Source organism: Rhinatrema bivittatum, chromosome 2 (genome assembly GCF_901001135.1).
Source record: "Rhinatrema bivittatum chromosome 2, aRhiBiv1.1, whole genome shotgun sequence".
NCBI lineage: Eukaryota > Metazoa > Chordata > Amphibia > Gymnophiona > Rhinatrematidae > Rhinatrema > Rhinatrema bivittatum.
In genome coordinates this window covers 207,671,328-207,692,334 of record NC_042616.1, presented here as the reverse complement: position 1 = coordinate 207,692,334, position 21,007 = coordinate 207,671,328, and the positions used below count along the sequence as shown (strand labels likewise).

Here is a 21,007-nt window from a genome sequence, read left to right as displayed (position 1 = left end):
AAGGAAGTGCACCTGGAGCAAACAGAGCAGAGAAGAGCTACTGTGCTCTAATGTAGCCCCTGGTCAAAAGGGAGTGAATGCTTGTTGGGGAGATTAAGGAGGAGTTGAAAGCTTGGGGAAGCATGAGGAAAGGGTGAATGCTATCTCCTCCTATATCTTCTGAAATTAATAATGCACACTTGGGCTGTCTAGCCAGGGAAAAAGATACATATATACAGAGCAAGATGCACATATACAGGTGTGAGAGCCAGGAGGAAGGTGCATGAGAGAGACAAGGAGGGTACTGGAGGGAAGGAGAGATCATGGAAGGGATGATTAGGGGTGAAATTGAATCAGAGCATGATGGGATAGTATGAGAAAGGATATTTAGGTTTGAGGAAGTCAGACTGGAGGGGTTGGGAAAACATAAGATATGGTGAGTGAAATTAAATGGTTGGGAGGTGGTGAGTAAGAAGGGATGCTTGGAAGAGAGAATCAATGTGAGGGTGAGGGCCATAAAAGGGGTGGCTATTGGAAGAGAAGGGAACCAGATAGCGAAAGATTGATGGGGGAAGAAATCCAGTGAGGAGAGGATGAAAGGCCGAGAGGTGCAATGAAGAGAGCTGGGGAGGTAAAATATTGGGACAAGGAAAACTAAAGGAGAAGAAATAAAATCTAGGTATGAGTGTATAGAGGCAGAAAAGAGGGAAATAGAGAAATTAAATGAAAAGGGAAAGATCAATGTCAGAGACAGATGTAAGGGAGGAAGTAAAAACACAAGAGAAGAAGAAATGGAAAGGAGGTTCTGAAAAAGGAGTTAGGAGAAGACCAACAAGAAAGAGGTGAAAAAAAAAGAATGAAACTAAAGCAATTAGAAAAATAAAATACTCAAGACAAAAAAGGTAGGGAAAGAAAACATTTTATTTTCTGTTTAATGATTGGAATGTGTCAGCTTTGGAAATATGAATCCCTTATCTTAATGCATTGCTCAGCACAGGAAGAAATAATTTCTTTCTTTTCAGGTTCAATTTTTGTCATAGTTCTATTTATAATTTGAAGTCACTTGTTCTGTATTTGGCAAGGAGCTTTCTGTGTTCTGAATATGTGACCGAGGTAAGGAATTCAGCTAGCATGTAGTTTCTGTGGTGGGAACTGTAGCAATCCTGCTTGTTCCATTCTCTTAATAGGAGGTGTACTGGTGTTCTAGGGCCCGGTCTACTATTAGTTCTGTTGTTGCTGTTTGAGTTCTGAGATTTAGTACTGTTTTGATATGGCATGTTTGCTATATAATTTGAGTGCTTCTTTGAAGAGTTTTGTATTACTTCACAAAATGCTTAGTAATGGAGGGAGTGTGTCACTGTTATTGAGTTGAGAACAGAATTAGATTTTTTTTTTGTATGGCAAGAAGGGGACACATCCTAGCCTAGCCAGCAAGCTATTTCAAAAATTACCTTCGGCCAATGCAATATGGATTTCCTTTAATATATACAATTCTTGATTTTTTTGCAGCCTACCCAAAAATTATAGAGGACATTCATCAGATACACATACATATATTTCAGAAATCATATCACAATGTCTAAGAAACAAAGTTTTATATTTAAAAGTATATAAGAACATAAGAAATTGCCATGCTGGGTCAGACCAAGGGTCCATCAAGCCCAGCATCCTGTTTCCAACAGAGGCCAAAACCAGGCCACAAGAACCTGGCAATTACCCAAACACTAAGAAGAACCCATGCTACTGATGCAATTAATAGCAGTGGCTATTCCCTAAGTATAATTGATTAATAGCCATTAATGGACTTCTCCTCCAAGAACTTATCCAAACCTTTTTTGAACCCAGCTATACTAAACCGCACTAACCACATCCTCTGGCAACAAATTCCAGAGCTTTATTGTGCGTTGAGTGAAAAAGAATTTTCTCCGATTAGTCTTAAATGTGCTACTTGCTAACTTCATGGAATGCCCCCTAGTCCTATTATTCATTTATATCATTTATATATATATTGAAAAGCACCGGTCCAAGTACAGATCCCTGAGGCACTCCACTGTTTACCCTTTTGCACTGAGAAAATTGACCATTTAATTCTACTCTCTGTTTCCTGTCTTTTAACCAGTTTGTAATCGATGAAAGGACATCGCCTCCTATCCCATGACTTTTTAGTTTTCGTAGAAGCCTCTCATGAGGGACTTTGTCAAACACCTTCTGAAAATCCAAATACACTACATCTACTGGTTCACCTTTATCCACATGTTTATTAACCCCTTCAAAAAAATGAAGCAGATTTGTTGGGCAAGACTTCCCTTGGGTAAATCCATGTTGACTGTGTCCCATTAAATCATGTCTTTCTATATGCTCTACAATTTTGATCTTGAGAATAGTTTCCACTATTTTTCCCGGCACTGAAGTCAGGCTCACTGGTCTATAGTTACCCGGATCGCCCCGGAGCCTTTTTTAAATATTGGGATTACATTGGCCACCCTCCAGTCTTCAGGTACAATGGATGATTTTAATGATAGGTTACAAATTTTAACTAATAGATCAGAAATTTCATTTTTTAGTTCCTTCAGAACCCTAGGATGCATACCATCCGGTCCAGGTGATTTGCTACTCTTTAGTTTGTCAATCTGACCTACTACATCTTTCAGGTTCACAGTGATTTCATTCAGTTCGTCTGACTCATCACCCCTGAAAACCATCTCTGGAACTGGTATCTCCCCAACATCCTCATTAGTAAACACGGAGGCAAAGAATTCATTTAGTCTTTCTGCAATGGCCTTATCTTCCCTAAGAGCCCCTTTAACCCCTCTGTCATCTAATGGTCCAACCGACTTCCTCACAGGTTTCTTGCTTCGGATATATTTTTTAAAGTTTTTATTATGAGTTTTTGCCTCTATGGCCAACTTCATTTCAAATTCTTTCTTCGCCTGTCTTTTCAATGTTTTACACTTACCTTGACAATGCTTATGTTTTATCCTATTTTCTTCAGATGGATCCTTCTTCCAATTTTTGAAGGATGTTTTTTGGCTAAAATAGCCTCTTTCACCTCACCTTTTAACCATGACGGTAATTGTTTTGCCTTCCTTCCACCTTTCTTAATGCGCGGAATACATATGGACTGCGCCTCTAGGATTGTATTTTTTAAACAATGTCCAAGCCTGTTGAACACTCAACCTTTGCAGCTGCACCTTTCAGTTTTTTTCTAACTATTTTCCTCATTTTATCAAAGTTTCCCTTTTTAAAATTTAGTGTTAGAGCTGCAGATTTACTTATTGTCCCCCTTCCAGTTATTAGTTTAAATTTGATCATGTTATGATCACTGTTGCCAAGTGGCCCCACCACCGTTACTTCTCTCACCAAATCTTGCATTCCACTAAGAATTAAATCTAAAATAGCTCCCTCTCTTGTTGGTTCCTGAACCAATTGCTCCATGAAGCAATCATTTATTACATCCAGGAACTTTATGTCTCTAGCAAGTCCTGATGTTACATTTACCCAGTCAATATTGGGGTAATTGAAATCTCCCATTATTATTGCACTGCCAAATTGGTTTGCTTCCTTGATTTCTCTTAGCATTTCATCATCTGTCTGACCATTTTGTCCAGGTGGATGGTAGTATACTCCTATCACTATACTCTTACCCAACACACATGGGATTTCTACCCATATAGATTCTACTGAGCATTTACTCTCTTGTATGATCTTTATCCTGTTGGACTCTATACCCTCCCGGACATAAAGTGCTACACCCCCACCAAGTTGATCCTCCCTATCATTGCGATATAATTTGTACCCTGATATAGCACTGTCCCATTGGTTATCCTCCTTCCACCAAGTCTCTGTGATGCCAATTATGTCAATTTCATCATTTGCTGCTATACACTATAAACCACCTAGACGGACATGTAATTGCCCAAGTGTGCGGTATATAAAAAACTTTTAAATAAATAAATAAACTCCCCCATCTTACTTCTTAGACTTCAGGCATTGGCATACAGACATTTCAAAGTGTGGTTTTTGCTTGTTTTAACAACCTGCTTTTCAGTTGTTTGGGATAATTCGGAAATCATTAGCTTTGGTGATTTTTTACATATAGGCATATGAACTATGTTTTCTTTTAATGGAACCTCTCTGTTGCGATGCCCTAACTCTCCTGTTTCATTAGTATCCTTCAAGGATACATTTCTCCGAACCATGCACTGCTGAGTGACTGTCAGCTTTCCCCCTTGTTCTAGTTTGAAAGCTGCTCTATCTCCTTTTTGAAAGTTAGTGCCAGCAGCTTGGTTCCACTCTGGTTAAGGTGGAGCCCATCCTTTCGGAAAAGTCTCCCCTTTCCCCAAAAGTTTCCCCAGTTCCTTACAAAGCTGAATCCCTCTTCCCTGAACCATCGTCTCATCCACACATTGAAACTCTGGAGCTCTGCCTGCCTCTGGGGACCTGCACGTGGAACAGAAAGCATTTCAGAGAATGCCACCCTGGAGGTTCTGGATTTCAGCTTCCTACCTAAAATCCTAAATTTGACTTCCAGAACCTCTCTCCCACATTTTCCTATGTCGTTGGTGCCCACATGTACCACGACAGCTGGCTCCTCCCCAGCACTGTCTATAATCCTATCTAGGTGACGCGTGAGGTCTGCCACCTTCGCACCAGGCAGGCAAGTTACCAGGCGGTCCTCACATCCACCAGCCACCCTGCTATCTACATTTCTAATAATCGAATCACCAACTAAGATGGCCGGCCTAACCCTTCCCTCCTAGGCAGTAGCCCTGGGAGATTTGCCCTCAGTGCGAGAGGGCAATACATCACCTGGAGAGCAGGTCCTTGCTACAGGATCACTTCCTGCTACACCAGGGTGATGTTCTCCTACTGGGAGACCTTTCTGATCCAAGGCAGCACTGTGGCTGCCAGAATGGATTTGGGACTTGGCTACTATTTCCCTGAAGGTCTCGTCAATGTACCTCTCTGTCTCCCTCAGCTCCTCCAAGTCTGCTACTCTAGCCTTCAGAGATCGGACTTGTTCCCTGAGAGCCAGGAGCTCTTTGCACAGAGTGCACACATACAATCTCTCACCGGCGGGTAAAAAATCATACATGTGACACTCAATGCAAAAGACTGGAAAGCCCCCCTCTTGCTGCTGGACTGCTGCCTTCATCTTAGTATTATTGAGTTCCTAGTTAAGTTTAGGATACTAAGGGAGTTGGAATGAGAGTACTTTGAATTTACGGTGAATTTAGTAATTAATCAGCTAGTGTCCTACAAGGGGATGATTAAAGGGCTGGTACAATATTATGTTTTAGATAAGACCCTGATTGATTTTTAATGAGAAAGTGTCTTGTGCCTAAAAATCAGGGGTTGAGTGGGTGGGAAAGACAGACACTAGAATTAACTATCTCTGGCTTGCTTATTACTTCAGAAACACACAAACTCTAAAGAATATATCCTTTAGTTTCACCTTTCACCAAACTTATAAGCCCAAAAATTTCTGAAAACTATACTTACCAATTCTCTTACACCACAGTTAAATTAATCTTCACTCAATCAAAGGAAGGATTTGAACAGTATGCAGATGAGCCTTCTGGTCCTCCTCTACTGCAAACCGTGCGGGGCCTCTGGAAGCTGGGGTGTGGAAGTCAATCCCTGGATCGCTTGCGGTGACCTCTGAACGCCTCTCCCAGGGGATGCTGGGAGCAGTATGCAGATGAGCCTTCCGGTCCTCCTCTACTGCAAACCGTGCGGGGCCTCTGGAAGCTGGGGTGTGGAAGTCAATCCCTGGATCGCTTGCGGTGACCTCTGGATGCCTTTCCCGGGGGATGCTGGGAGCAGTATGCAGATGAGCCTTCTGGTCCTCCTCTACTGCAATCTAAAGGATTGTTTAGAGAAGTGTTGTGGTGGGGTGGACATGACTGTTGAGTTTAATTATCAGAATCTCGGGGTGGTTCAAATGGATTTCAAAGTTAACTAGGTAGAGAGATACAAGTCTAAAGGTTTGCTTAGGATGCCTAAGAGCCCTTACCAGCTGCTGCAAGGGTATCTGGGAAGGGGATGTAGAATCTCGCAGTGGAAAGGGCTATTTCTGAGAAACTGTGTTCACCAGGGAGTACCTCAATACCTCAGAGGACATGGACTTGCAGCACTGTTTGATAAAATAACAGACTTTTGGAAGAAAGAAATTTGTGCTGAGAGGAGGGATTTTTTTTCTGGGAAGAGTCCCATATTTCCCAGTACTGCTGTGCAAAAATAATTAAAGATTTAAATCTTCATACCTATTCTAATCCTGTGGCATTCCATTTGTGAGATCAAACAAGAGACCACCAGGAATTAGAGTACACAACGCCTGACTGGAAATGCTATCACAAAACATGATTTGTGAATCACAGGATGGGAATCACAAAATCCTAAATGAATTGTAGCACACCAGTAGGATGTTTGGTGTACTATGATCTGTGACTCACAAAATTTGCAATCTGCCCATTTCTAATATGTACCCCTCTTTCATTTTTGTAGTTTCACATAACTTTCTCCTGAGCATCTAACCAAGTGCTCCGTCAACCTTCTGAGAATGTGTGGCATTAATCTACCAGACATTAAATTAAAATAATCTAAATATATTTCTTTTTCAGAACAATCACCCATTCTTGTTGCCTAATGACCATAGTTTCATGAGTGACATTACTAAACTAATGATATAATTATGCATAGCGGCTTTGACTCGTGGTTTATTTATTCATTTTAAAGATATTTAAGTATGCAATTAAGGCTTAAAACCTTGAGAGGAATAATGAAATATCCGTTAAAGAAGGCAGCCAAACTTGTTCAAACTTGCTGGGACACATTGATAGAAAGCCTAACATTTGGACCTTTTTCAATAAAGACTATCCATAGGTATGAAATGGGAAATGATCCCTTTTGAATAAAATCTCTCTTAACTCTCATTCAAATATCTAGCTTCAGTTCAGTGACACACCTTACTATAGTGAAGAGCAACATAATTTTCAATAATTTTTCATAGTTCATGTTCTTAAGAAACAAACACAAAACACGAAACAAACACAAAAACAAACAAAAAACCCTACAGTTTCTGTTAAATGGAGTTGTCCAATACACAACAGTGCTGGAGTTTCCTTTTTTTCTTTACTATCGGTCCTCCTACAAACTCCTAACTCTAATCTGTCAGAAAAGTCCTTCAGCAATGTTATTTATTGTCCCCCACATATGCCCTCAAGTCTAGACAATGTGCAACAGAAATTTCCAGTAAGCAAGAAAGCTATTTGCGGCTTCCTTCCGAGTTCTTACAGATTGTAGGTGTCATCCTAACAGCAGTGTGCTTTGATCTCCTCTTTGTGAGATGCTGTTAGGCAAAGTGTGTTTGTAAGGATTGTTAAAGCATAATTTGACTTGCTGTACCAAAAAAAAAAAATAAATGCAAGAGTAATTTTAGAAGACAAGATTTGCATGCATTATAACCAAAGTATTTTATAAAGGACTGAATACTGTAGTTGGATCAGCCTTCTCTCTACTGGCTGTGAGCATTACTTACACAGTAACAGTAATTAAACAACAGATAAAGACCAATTGGCTCCAGGACTAGTTTTAGGAGAGGGAAAAACAAAGCAATTGCCCAGGGCATCAGCAAAACAGGCCCCCTTGGCAAATCTGAGTGATGTCACCGAGGCAGAGCTTCAGGGTACCTGACCCTGACTGGGTCCACTCCATTGTTCCCTCCACGCTATGTGCGTGTGCACATAGTTTGTGAACCCTGTGCACACAGCAAAACATAGGGGTCAATTTTCAAAACCGCATGCGCGCACATGGATGCACTGGTTTTATAACATGCATGGCAGATTTTAAAATCTGTGCGCTGATGTGCAGGCAGCCTACGACTTGCGTATATGGGGGGGGGGTATTTATTTATTTTAATAACCTATGCAATTGGACCTCCCCCAGTTCCCTCCCAGGCCTCTCCAATTAAGGAGCAGACTGGGAGGGAGCTTTCCTATACCCCTTCCTTCTCTGCCTCCTATTTCCCCTTTCCTCCCTGACCCCAAAAACCCCTTTTCCCTATTTTGTTTTTTTTAAATTTCAGAACTTACTTCATCTGAATAGATTAAGTTCCACGTGCTGGCCGGCTGCCAGCGTGCGCTTCCCCAGGACAGGACCTAATGGCCGCTGTCCTGGCCAGCCTCAGTCTCTCCCCTCCCTGCCCAGATCCTGCCCCCCTGACCCACCCTTTTGATCGAGCCTGGCACTTCTACGCGTATCAGAAGATATGCACGTGGCCGGGCAGTTTTTAAAATGCACTCGGCACATGCAGGTCCCAGCCACACAAATATCCCCCAATTTTTACGTGTGCTGGGCTTTTAAAACATGGACAAAAGTGCGCACAATAAATCCCAATATTATTCGCATTATACTGGCTCAAAGTGCACAAATTTGAACTTGACTTGCAAAAGGTTGCTCAAAAAGAAAATGTTTGTGCATGCAGTTTTCAAAAATTTGGGGGAACATTGGTCTACTCTTCAGTTTTTGCCCTGCCCCTAGCCTAATACTGGTCTGACTGGACCTTCCATTCTGCAGTTATTCTGTTCCACACTAAGGATACATTCTAGCTGCCACCTGACAAAAACTGATATGATTATTCATATCAGTTTTTATCATCTTCCTCCTTGGTTCTCTACCATCCTGGATAGGTGAGCATATAAGTTCCTAAAATTTTATCCAACACCTAGTGACTCTTCCAAACCCCTTTTCCACCAGTGCCTTACCACCAAGTTTTGTAGTAATCTACACAGCTACTAACAAATGGAGCACAATTACTGTGGCTGCTGTCCAAACCTCTAGCCATCTAGGTCCTTGTGGCCATATTGAACTTTATCCAGTCACCAACAACATACCAGCATCCACAGCTGTTGCAAAAAGGGAACCACACACATTTTTGAGATAGTCTGCGAGTCTACAAGCACACAAGTCCAAAAAGGAAAGAGGGGGCAGGCTGTGGAAAGCAATCCTTTGGTTGAGCAGCAACCACCCTGCCAGCATGAACCTTGTTGGATTCTAGGAACGTGTAGACTGCCAATTCTAACCCAGCTGCCCCATTGTCTACAATGCCATTAAGTTGCTTATTTTTCTACCCTTGTGTTCCCCTTAACACCTTACTGAATGATGACCAGACATGAAGGATATACATTTGTTAGATATAAAACAGGAAATGACAATATTTCCTATTTCATTTCATTTTGTTTTCCTTGAGTGTCACAAAAAGATCTGGTAAGAACATGCCATACTGGGTCAGACCAAGGGTCCATCAAGCCCAGCATCCTGTTTCCAACAGTGGCCAATCCAGGCCATAAGAACCTAGCAAGTACCCAAAAACTAAGTCTATTCCATGTTACTGTTGCTAGTAATAGCAGTGGCTATTTTCTAAGTCAACTTAATTAATAGCAGGTAATGGACTTCCCCAAGAAGTGATCCAATCCTTTTTTAAACACAGCTATACTAACTGCACTGACCACATCCTCTGGCAACAAATTCCAGAGTTTAATTGTGCATTGAGTGAAAAAGAACTTTCTCCGATTAGTTTTAAATGTGACTCATGCTAACTTCATGGAGTGCCCCCTAAGTCTATTATCCGAAAGAGTAAATAACTGATTCACATTAACCCGTTCTAGACCTTTCATGATTTTAAACACCTCTATCATATCTCCCCTCAGCCGTCTCTTCTCCAAGCTGAAAAGTCCTAACCTCTTTAGTCTTTCCTCATAGGGGACTGTTCCATTCCCTTTATCATTTTGGTCGCCCTTCTCTGTACCTTCTCCATCTCAACTATATCTTTCTTGAGATGAGGTGACCAGAATTGTACACAGTATTCAAGGTACGGTCTCACCATGGAGTGATACAGAGGCATTATGACATTTTCTGATTTATTCACCATTCCCTTTCTAAAAATTCCCAACATTCTGTTTGCTTTTTTGACTGCTGCAGCACATTGAAACGATGATTTCAATGTGTTATCCACTATGACGCCAAGATCTCTTTCTTGGGTGGTAGCTCATAATATGGAACCTAACATTGTGTAACTATAGCATGGGTTATTTTTCTCTATATGCACCTTGCACTTATCCACATTAAATTTCAATTTCTTTAGTCTTTCCCTATGAGGAAAGACTAAAGAGGTTAGGACTTTTCAGCTTGGAGAAGAGACGGCTGAGGGGAGATATGATAGAGGTGTTTAAAATCATGAAAGGTCTAGAACGGGTTAATGTGAATCAGTTATTTACTCTTTCGGATAATAGAAAGACTTAGGGGGCACTCCATGAAGTTAGCATGAGTCACATTTACAACTAAATGATAGTTCTGGGTTTTTTTTTTTTTTGTTTTTTTTTTTTTTTTTAAAAGATTCTACTTGTTTTATGTTCAAATATTTATATACTTGCCTTTTTTAATTGTATAACGCTTATATAACTCTGTTAAATGTAAAACGCTCCGGCGTAAGTTCCTGTTCACTGTACACCGACGTGATATCTTTGATGAGCGGCGGTATATAAAAATTTATAAATAAATAAATAATAAATCTACCATTTGGATGCCCAATTTTCCAGTCTCAGAAGGTCTTCCTGCAATTTATCACAATCTGTTTGTGATTTAACTACTCTGAACAATTTTGTATCATCTGCAAATTTGATTACCTCACTTGTCGTATTTCTTTCCAGATCATTTATAAATATATTGAAAAGTACGGGTCCCAATATAAATATATTGAAAAGTACGGGTCCCAATACAGATCCCTGAGGCACTCCACTGCCATTTAATCCTACTCTGTTTCCTGTCTTTTAATCCAGTTTATAATCCACAAAAGGACATCGCCACCTATCCCATGACGTTTTACTTTTCCTAGAAGCCTCTCATGAGGAACTTTGTCAAACGCCTTCTGAAAATCCAAATATACTACATCTACCGGTTCACCTTTATCTACATGTTTATTAACTCCTTCAAAAAAGTGAAGCAGATTTGTGAGGCAAGACTTGCTTTGGGTAAAGCCATGCTAACTTTGTTCCATTAAACCATGTCTTTCTATATGTTCTGTGATTTTGATATATAGAACACTTTTCACTATTTTTCCTGGCACTGAAGTCAGGCTAACCGGTCTGTAGTTTCCTGGATCGCCCCTGGAGCCCTTTTTAAATATCGGGGTTACATTAGCCACCCTCCAGTCTTCACGTACAATGGATGATTTTAATGATAGGTTACAAATTTTTACTAATAGGTCTGAAATTTCATTTTTGAGTTCCTTCAGAATCCTGGGGTGTATACCCCAGGATTATGAAGGAATTTACTACTCTTCAGTTTGTCAATCAGGCCTACCACATCGTCTAGGTTCACCGTGATTTGGTTCAGTCCATCTGAATCATTACCCATGAAAACCTTCTCTGATATGGGTATCTCCCCAATATCCTCTTCAGTAAACACTGAAGCAAAAAAATAATTTAATCTTTCCACGATGGCCTTTTCTTCTCTAATTGCCTCTTTAACCCCTCGATCACCTAACGGTCCAACTGACTCCCTCCCAGGCTCTCTGCTTCGGATATATTTTTAAAAGTTTTGACGCGGTGTGTATGACTTGTTCAATCAGTGTGTGTGGGTGCTGTTGCTCCTTTGGCCCTGCAATCCAATTCCACTTAGCAGGCAGTGTGTGTGTACCAAAACTGCACACCGACAGGTTTTGCACTGCATTGATCAAGTGTTTGTGCCTTCTGGAGAAGGTGGTGCCTCTGACAGGGCAGCATACGGACAGCGGTAGAAATGGTCTGACCTGTTATACTGCTAATTTTCCATCAGTAAACTCACAGTTAATATGGAGTGTTCACAAAGGGGAAGAGGTATGCAGGTGGGCATGGGGAGACATCCAGTAAGCTTAAAACATTTAATGTTATACTTTATATTTGCCTTCTGTTATGACCATTGTCTCCCCCCCCCTCCCCACTGATGCTTCAGCACCAACTAATTGCAGTAGGTCGCATAGTACTGTTATTATGGGTTGTGCTGCCTACCCACACCTAGGCCTGGCCCAGAGGCTTGGAAAATAATGGAGGGAGGAAGCATTAAGAAACTGCTCAGTGAATGTGGGAATGCTGTGATGCATGGAACTGGCAGTGTAAAGTATGCCTATAGGGCCAAATCTGATGAGTGCTTATCATGATGATGCTTTACACGCTGTATGTGCTGAGAAACCTGGTACATGGTTGTGTGTGGGTGAGGGGGTGGGGTTGCTGTTGCTGTGCTTGCCATGTGCAACACGAGTTGCAGAATTTCTATTACATAATCCCTTTTTGTCCTCAAGGTACTTGTTTGCCACCTTTCCTTTGCTCATATCATGTACAGCTCACAGAGGTTGCCACACCAGCCCCCAGTTTTTAAAAACACTCAAGTCTGCGCTGTGTAGATGGTGGAACAGTATGCCTACAGTCTTTCGCCCATATGAAGGGTAATACATTTTCAGTGCAAACCTAGTTGTGTACACCTATATCTACCTACAAATGGAGGGACCAGCATTTCCTCAACATTGGTTACTGTAGAAGTGAAGTTCATACAAACGTTCAATTCCACTATGCTGTGTACCAAGTAGGAAGGAGGAGTGAGTGACTAGTGTGTGGTACACAATGTGCACAGGTGCAGAGTACAGGACAGAGTGGTGATGCTGATGCTGTGGACCAGGAAGACTTCCACAGAATGACATTCCTGTACTGTCCTGCCTTTGGGATTTGGATGCTAACTGAAAGCTCATCCTTTCCTTACACATATTATATAGACCCCCAAGCTATGCCAGTACAGGTGTGGGAGCCAGAGTGTTTAAGTCAGCCTAGTCCCCAGCACCAGCAGCACCCCTCTAGGACCTCTTGTGGTTGGCCGTGGACATTGTAGAGCAGATGGTATCCCCTCACACCTCATCCCTACTTGTGACCCAGCAGCTCACAGTGTGTAGCAAAACTCAGCAAGTACACATCATACTGGGTTAACTGTGTAAGCTACAAATGTATCTGGTCACATACCCTTGCACGCCTTACCAAAATAGTTGGCTAGAAAATAAACTGCTGAGTCATAACAATTCCAAGTTCAGCTTCACAGCTCCCAAGCAGTACATGGACACTTTAAATATGTTGGCCATGAAGGTGGTGAGCACATCACATACAGGCACATCTAAGCAGGAGTAACCAAATGGAATGCAGTGTGAAGAAGGCAACAAGAGGCAATAGTGAAGGAGCCCAGTAACAAGCTTCTTCTTTACCTTTGCCTGTCTTCCTTACCAGCAGACACGCAGCTTTCATTGTATGTCATAGCCCATATGGTCTTGCATGCTTGATCAATGCACAGTTGGAATAAGGCAGGCCATTGTAGCATGCATAGCCATGTGGAGAGCAAACCTTAAACCTTCGGTACTATAATCACTTAAACCACACAATGAAAGAATATAACCATAACTTTTTGTTTTCAAAACAGTGAGCACTTTATTAGCAAACACATGTAGTGCACTGTTTGAAATAAAGACAATGTCTTAGGTAATCACATTGTGCAAGGACTAGATAGCAAATAGTGAAAAACATTGAACATTTCAAGAAGACCACATTGTGTGTACATATGTACATTAATAGATTGAAATGGCATCATGACATATACAGGCATTGCATGTTACCTTTTAGGCACAATCATGACTATTACTAAGAACATAGAAAGAAGAAGAGGCACCCCAAAAGCTATAGTAATGCTGTAACATAACAGCTATATTCAGCACTATTATGTGCTCTGAAGTGAAAGGCCCCAGACAGTCCATGTTGAAAGAGTGCACTCAAAGGGGACAGGCTAAGGGTCATGGCAGCAAAGTTCAAGTAAAGGTAGCTGGACCAGGACAGTAAAGTGCAGCAGCATGAAATGAGATCTGTATGCATAGGTGCGCATCCATGGTCAGGCTATTTTATAACATGTGCGCATATATGCGTGTGCGCTATAAAAGGCTGCATCCTTGGGCGTGGTCTGATGAACAGACACCTGTTTAAAAGTTACTATGTAGAGGCCTGTTTACTAAAGGCTCTCTCCCATTCTGTATCTATGGGAAAAATTCTTCGTAAATGACCCCCACGTTTGTACTCGAGGCAATGGAGGATGAAGTAACTTGTCCAAGGTCACAAGGAACAGTAGTGGGATTTGCACCCGGGCTTCCCTAGTTCTCAGAAGGCTATTCTAACTTCTGGGCTATACCTCCACTCTATTTGACTTTTCTTTTCTTTTTTAAGTCTAAATAAATCAGAAATATATTTGTATCAAAAAAAAAAGTTAGTCAATGCCCATTTTATGCTTTTTCTCATTTAAATTTTACCTAATTTTCAGAAAAAAATGAGGTAATATTGCCTCATATAGGTCCCTGATGAGACATTACTTGGAATACTGTGTACAATTATGGCGATCACACCTTCAAAAGGATATAAACCAGATGAAGTTGGTCCAGAGGGTGGCTATTAAAATGGTCATTGGTCAGTAGTCTGCATTTTTTTTTTTATTTAATATTTTTATTAAGTTTCAACATATAATACAGAAGACATTTGATATTGTAAATCTTCAATATACTAAACATCTTACTAAGAAAATAAAAACAAATCAAATTTTAAATATCTTCATCATTCATTGTGCAAAGAAAATAGAAACACACATCGATTAGTGGAGCAACATAACAGGTAATTTAAACATTAAAGTAGAGTGACTGTCTAACCCTCTTCGTTAAATTTTTAACCTCCCTACCTATTGGGGAATTCAGGAGTGTGAATTCAAGTACTCTCTTAACTGCTCTGGAAGATTAAAAATATAACGAGAGTCTTGATGAATAATTATACATCGACAGGGGTATTTTAGCACAAACCTAGCCCCCCTCTGTAATACCTCGGCTCTCATCACCAGAAATTTTTTCCTACGAAGTTGTGTAGGACGGGCTATGTCTGGAAATATTTTTATACCTTGTCCATAAAATATTTTAGGGAGTGCTCAGAAAAAAAACCCCCCAATGATAATTGTGTCCTGAACTAATAATCATTTCTACTTTTGGTCTCAAAACAGAGAGTCTAACAGACAGAGGGTGGGAGAGAGAACAGCAGAACTCTACAGGAAGGTGAATATAAATCTGATATTTAATAAAACAGCTTTAAAGAGTAAAGCTCACTGAGTCCAATGGCAGCTATGTTTCTTTAGGTTAGAAAAGAAAAAAAAGAATTTAAGATGAAAAAGGGGCAAAAGAGAGAGATTGAAACCAGCTAGCATAAACTCTTCTTCTAGAACGTCAACATGCAAAATGAAAAGCAACCCAAACATGGTAATCACCAAAATTCAATGGGGCGGATTTTAAATGCCCTGTGCGTGTAAATCCGGCCGGATTTACGCACGCAGGGCCCTCGCCTGCCTATTTTGCATAGGCCGCCGGCGCGCGCAGAGCCCTGGGACACGCGTAAGTCCCGGTGCTTTCTAAAAAGGGCGGGGAGGGGGCGTGTCGGGGGCATTCCCGAAATAATGCGGCGTTTCGGGGGCGAGCCCGGGGGCGTGGCGCCGGTCCAGGGGCATGGTCGAGGCCTCCGGCGCCATGCAGATTTACGTCTGCTTTTAGCAGGCGTAAATCTGCCAACAAAGGTAAGGGGGGGTGGGCGAAGGAAACTTCCCTCCGAGGCCGCTCCGAAATCGGAGCGGCCTCGGAGGGAACAGGCAGCACGCGCTGGGCTCGGCGCACGCAGGTTGCACAAATGTGCACCCCCTTGCGCGCGCCGACCCCAGATTTTATAAGATACGCGCAGCTACGTGCGTATCTTATAAAATCCAGCGTACTTTTTAAAAATCTACCCCATTATGAATGGTCTAAATGGAAGAATTCTGTGATGTGCACTCCCATTCTGGCGTGGTTGTAAGGAATGAATGTTTGGGATCGACATCTGACCTCCAAGATCCCCAAGCTCTGGCATTATATATTAAAACATAACTTTTATACAGATCGCATTGGGTAACACCCCTCAAGATGCCTCAGTGACAGAAGGAAAAATGAAAATAAGCAAAGCTTGCCAAACTATTAGAGCGCACTACTAGATTCCTGTTTATTGAATGCAAGGTATGACAAATTCTGGTGGAGAGGGTTGTTTTTTTTTTTGTTATATGTGAAATACATGAGGAAATGAGCTCTGATAGATAATTCAAGTAAACCAGTAAATGTTCCCACTGAATGCACTGAACACGATGTTTAAGCTAAGAGCAACTACAGGTTTTTTTGTTTTTTTTTAAGAAGTGAAAATAATTTCCTACTGTTGAGGTTTGCCCTCTACACATTGGGCACAGAGTCGGGAACTATTAAAACTACAATTCCTCAGGGTCAAATTATTTTCTTCCAGGCATTGGAAATGATAGGTTGCAACGACAACCTACAATTTACACTTTGCCAGACGTGACCAAGACTGCATTTTAATTAACTCTTTAGGAGCTTTTATTAATTTTGTTATGTCTGTTCACAGAGGAAAAATAAATTAATTTTACAATAATAAATGGAATGAATATTAATTTCAATAACAAACCAGTATTATGCAGGTACGTTGGATGCCATTAATTAACCCAAGAAAATAAAAATCTAAAAATAAGAGTACACCCCCCAAAAAACAGGACAGTATTGTAAAGTAAAAAGAGAACATTCAGGCAGAAAAAAATTGCTCAATTAACTGGATTCTCCACAATCTTTTTCAGGAATTAACCCTTTCCTCCTCCCCCCCCCCAAAAAAAAAAAAAAAAGAGGCAGCAGAAAATGTCAACGGAAAGAATGGAGGGAGATTTTTCTCACTAGAATTAAGAATATATGTGCCATGCTGGGTCAGTCCGATAGTCCATGAAGCCCAACATCCTGCCTTAGAATGTGTCCAGTCTGGGCCACTTGGAAGTATCCAGATCATGATAACAGGAAAGTCAATTTCAACCTGTTCGCTCCTTGAACCAAGAGGTAGAGACACCCAAATCTACCTGGCTAATAACAGCTAATGGAGCTGATTTCCAGGAACCTGTCCAAATCTTTTTCTAAAAACTCAGCTATACTATAAGCCTTGACCACATTCGCTGGCAGCAAATTCCATTGTTTAATTATGCTTTGACTGAAAAAGCCACTTTCTTAAATTGGTTTTATATATCTTCTACTAGTTTAGCTTCATGGAGTGTCTGTCCCCTAGTTCTAGTACTGTATGAAAATGTAACGAATCCCAATTTCCTTGTTCCACACCACTCACTTTTATAAACCTCTATCATATCCTCTCTCAGTTCTCTCTTCCCCAAGATGAAGGAGCCCTAAACTGCTCAGCCTTCCTTCATCAGGGAGCTGTTCTAACCTTTACATTTTTTTTTTTGCCCTACTTTTAGCCTTTTTTAGTTCTGCTATATCTTTTTGTAAATGCTGTGACCAAAATAACACACAATATTCAAGGTGTGATTGCACTATGGATCGATACAGTAGCATTACTGTATTTTGAATGATAGTTTTCATTCCTTTCCAAATAATCCCTAATAATCTATTTGCTTTATTTTATTTATTTTTTAACCTGTTGCCATAAACTGAGCTGAGGATTTCATTGTATTGTCCACAATGACTCCAAGATCCATTTGGAGAGTGGAAGCTCCTTACATGGAACCAAGCATTGTGTAAATTAGATCAGTTATGCCGTTTTCCTCTAACGACTGCTAACCAGGGAGCTCTCCAATTCTGTTATTGAGTAATATACATTAAAGTTGATTTTTTATTGAAATCTATTTTGAGATGGTGATGCAAAGCAGACTATGAAATTTGATATTCAAAGTTCATAAACTGAATACCAAATTCATAGTTTCATAATAAAGCACGGACAATTTTGTGGCAAGACAGATATTCTGTTGCTTATTTAAGTCTTAAGAATATCTTAGCCTACATTTTCAAGACAATTTGTCCGAAAATAGGTTGTTAAATGATTTTATAGGGCAAAACTAGTTTGAGCAACATCTCTCATTACCAATTGAACAATTTCTGAAAAGACTGGTAATAATTAAATAAAAAAACATAAGAATAGTGCAATATTACCACACTATTGAAATCCAAAGGGCTGTAAGTGCTCTCCTGGAAAACTTTACAGCTTCCTGTAAACTCATCATTCAATTGCAAGATCTGCTCATTTAGGGCGCTGCCTGAATTACCACCAAACTCCAGTTTCTCCAACCTTTGAAATTCCAAAATAGTTCCGAATATGTCCTACAAGAAATGACAAAAGGGACTTATTAAGCAATAAACTAATATTTAAAAATCTGTGAAACATTTTGTAGAGTTAAATCTGACTTTGTTTTATAAAGAGACATACTGCAAGCTCAGGTTTGTTAAATGGTAGCACCGACCAAAACGATCCATCCAATATCATCCAACACACTCACCCCTAGTTCTCCCTCCTGGCCCGGTGCACATTAGGTTTTATTCACCTAAAGCACACTGCTGTCTCAGATTTCTGCACCCCAGATTACAATATTGATCATCAATAAACAAAGATCGTATTACAACAGTAAATCTTACTTTGCATTCTCTTGGACTTTGGCAGATTTTCTCCAGTGTATTCATTCATTTATTTTTACTTACAAACATGTTAGAAGTAGAATTTATGGTCTTCTAAAGAGTTTATTTTTCTTATAAGAAAGATAGGGTCTGATTCACAGAAAGGTAGATTTTAAGATCCGCGTGCTGGCGTCCATGTGCACGCGGTTCCTGGCGCGCGCACACGGATACGCCGATTTTATAATATGCATGTGTCGATGCTCGCATGTTATAAAATCCACTACCTGCATGCACAATTTTATATCGGCACGCGCATAAGTGAGAGGAGGGGATTTTATAATGTGCGCACGGCGATGGAATAGGCCTTTTCCCCAGTTCCCTCCCAGTCCGCTCCAATAAAGGAGCGGACTGGGAGGGAACTTCCTAAACCTCCTACCTAACCTGCCTCCCATTTCCCTACCACCCCTGACCCTTAAAACCCCGCTAACTACCCTACATTTTTTTGTATTTACCCACAGTCTGGAGTGGCAGCAACTTGCGAGGTCCGGTCAGCTGCCGGCACGCACTTCAGCGGGACACAGTGCCTAATGGTGCTGACCCGGCCTGCTCATGCCCTGCCTCCGAGCCACCCCTTTTTCCAAAACCCTTTCTTCTGCTCGTACGGGCAGATACACGTGTGATGTGGGCATTTTAAAATCCACACGTGTATCTGCTCATTTTGGCACACACCGGGCTTTTAAAATTTGGCCTTAAGCTTTTTTCTCCCATAGACATGACAGTAGCTTTAAAATAAGAGTGTGGGTACCCATACATATGTGTATATGGACACACAAGATGCACTGAAGTTTTATATCATGCCCGCGCATATGCTATAAAATAGGCCTGGCGCATGTATGCATGCCCTAATTTTAAGCCTCTACAAGCACAGCAGGGAAATGCCAGCACCCAGATGTGCAAGTAAGGGACTTTTATAACATGAGCGTGTCCAGGAAACGACCAGTTTGACCAGTTCACCCACCAGTTTACCCAGAACCCCCTGATTCTTTAGCCTGCACTCCCCCCAATTAGGTCAGACCTTTCAGGCAGTTCATATGTGGCTAAACAATTTTTTTCATACTTACACCACATCAATAGCAAAATTAACTTTCCACTGAAATGGACCTAAATGCATGCCCATGCGCATAGCTACGTACGTGCATATCTGTGCCCTGCCCATATTGCAGCCCTTTTTTCCCCCAATGCGAGATATTCGCGCATCAGTACTTGTGCTTTATAAAATTGACCCGGCGCACTTAAGCAATACATGCACATGCATGTCCTGGGTTTGCCAAGCATATCGCTTTTAAAAGACACAATAATGTGAGAAAAGCCTAAGGACAAGGTTTTCAGCATATCCAGAATAAATGTACATGAGAAGTTTGCATACATTGGAACAAGTTTATGCTAATTTATCTCATGCATATGCATTCTGGATATCCTAAAACCCAGCTGGCTGTGGGAAGCTCTATTAATAAAATGGCCCTTTACAACACTACGGCCTTCTGGATAAAGGCTCACATTACATTTCATTTTGAAAACCTGGAATTCCTTGTAACTTTCAAAAATAAAAAGCTCTGAGCCCTTGGTCTTTTCTGTAGAAATAAAGAATTCATTTTGTCAATAGCTAAATGTAATATGAGAAACAATTAAAATTGTTAAATAAGGAGTCAAAGATTTGACATTTTGTATGAAGGCAGCTTCCTGTGACATACTTAAAAGTCTGTGTATGCAGAGTTTTATAATATTCTACAGTAGATGAGATGAGTAAATATACAAAATTATGAATAAAAAATACCTCTAGCTTTATCAAGCGGCTGAGAAACTTGTCAAATCTGTCAAACACCATTCGAGATTGAAAGTCCCAGGGCTTACATTCCTTTCTGTTGGAGAAGTATTTTGACAGGTTTTCTCGATGGCTAAAAAACAAATTTTTGAAGGTCCTGAAGACATTTACTGCTACCTTAACAAGCTCCAAGCTTTCTTCAGGTTCTCCTTTAAGAATATCTTCAGGTGAGAGATAAGTAATAGCCTGAGATTTAACAGAAGGCAATAAAAACAAATTAAAAAATTTGTTCCCCAATTGCCCTGTGCTTTACATTTCACAATCTACACAATTTCTTTTGCAAAATAATTAGACTTGCCCTTGGAATTTAACACAGGCAATGGAACAGCCAAGCAAACAAAGGGCCAGGTTTTAATTTTGTGCAAACATCCCAATAGTCCTATCATTTGGATCATTTAGCCAAAGGATTTAAATCTTCCGCAATTTCATAAAAGGTAAAAAAAAAAAAAAAGGTTCATAGAAAAAATTGTGAAGCAGAATCTTGGGCAAAAATTTATTTTTGGATTTATAAATGGCCTCTTCCCCATTGAGCTACAAATTTATGTACAATAATACAGAAATACAATGTAATTATAACACAA

General features: G+C 40.6%; 1 protein-coding gene across 1 annotated transcript in view; it reads right to left on the bottom strand.

The window, feature by feature from the left end:
- DNAH11 (dynein axonemal heavy chain 11) overlaps window positions 1-21,007 on the bottom strand; it is a 725,796-nt gene that overhangs the window by 573,886 nt on the left and 130,903 nt on the right. The window contains exons 7-8 of the mRNA XM_029589065.1: window positions 20,379-20,612; window positions 18,086-18,253 (exon numbers count right to left, since the gene is read on the bottom strand). Coding sequence (XP_029444925.1) covers window positions 18,086-18,253; window positions 20,379-20,612 — 402 coding nt within the window. The remainder of the gene's footprint in view (window positions 1-18,085; window positions 18,254-20,378; window positions 20,613-21,007) is intronic.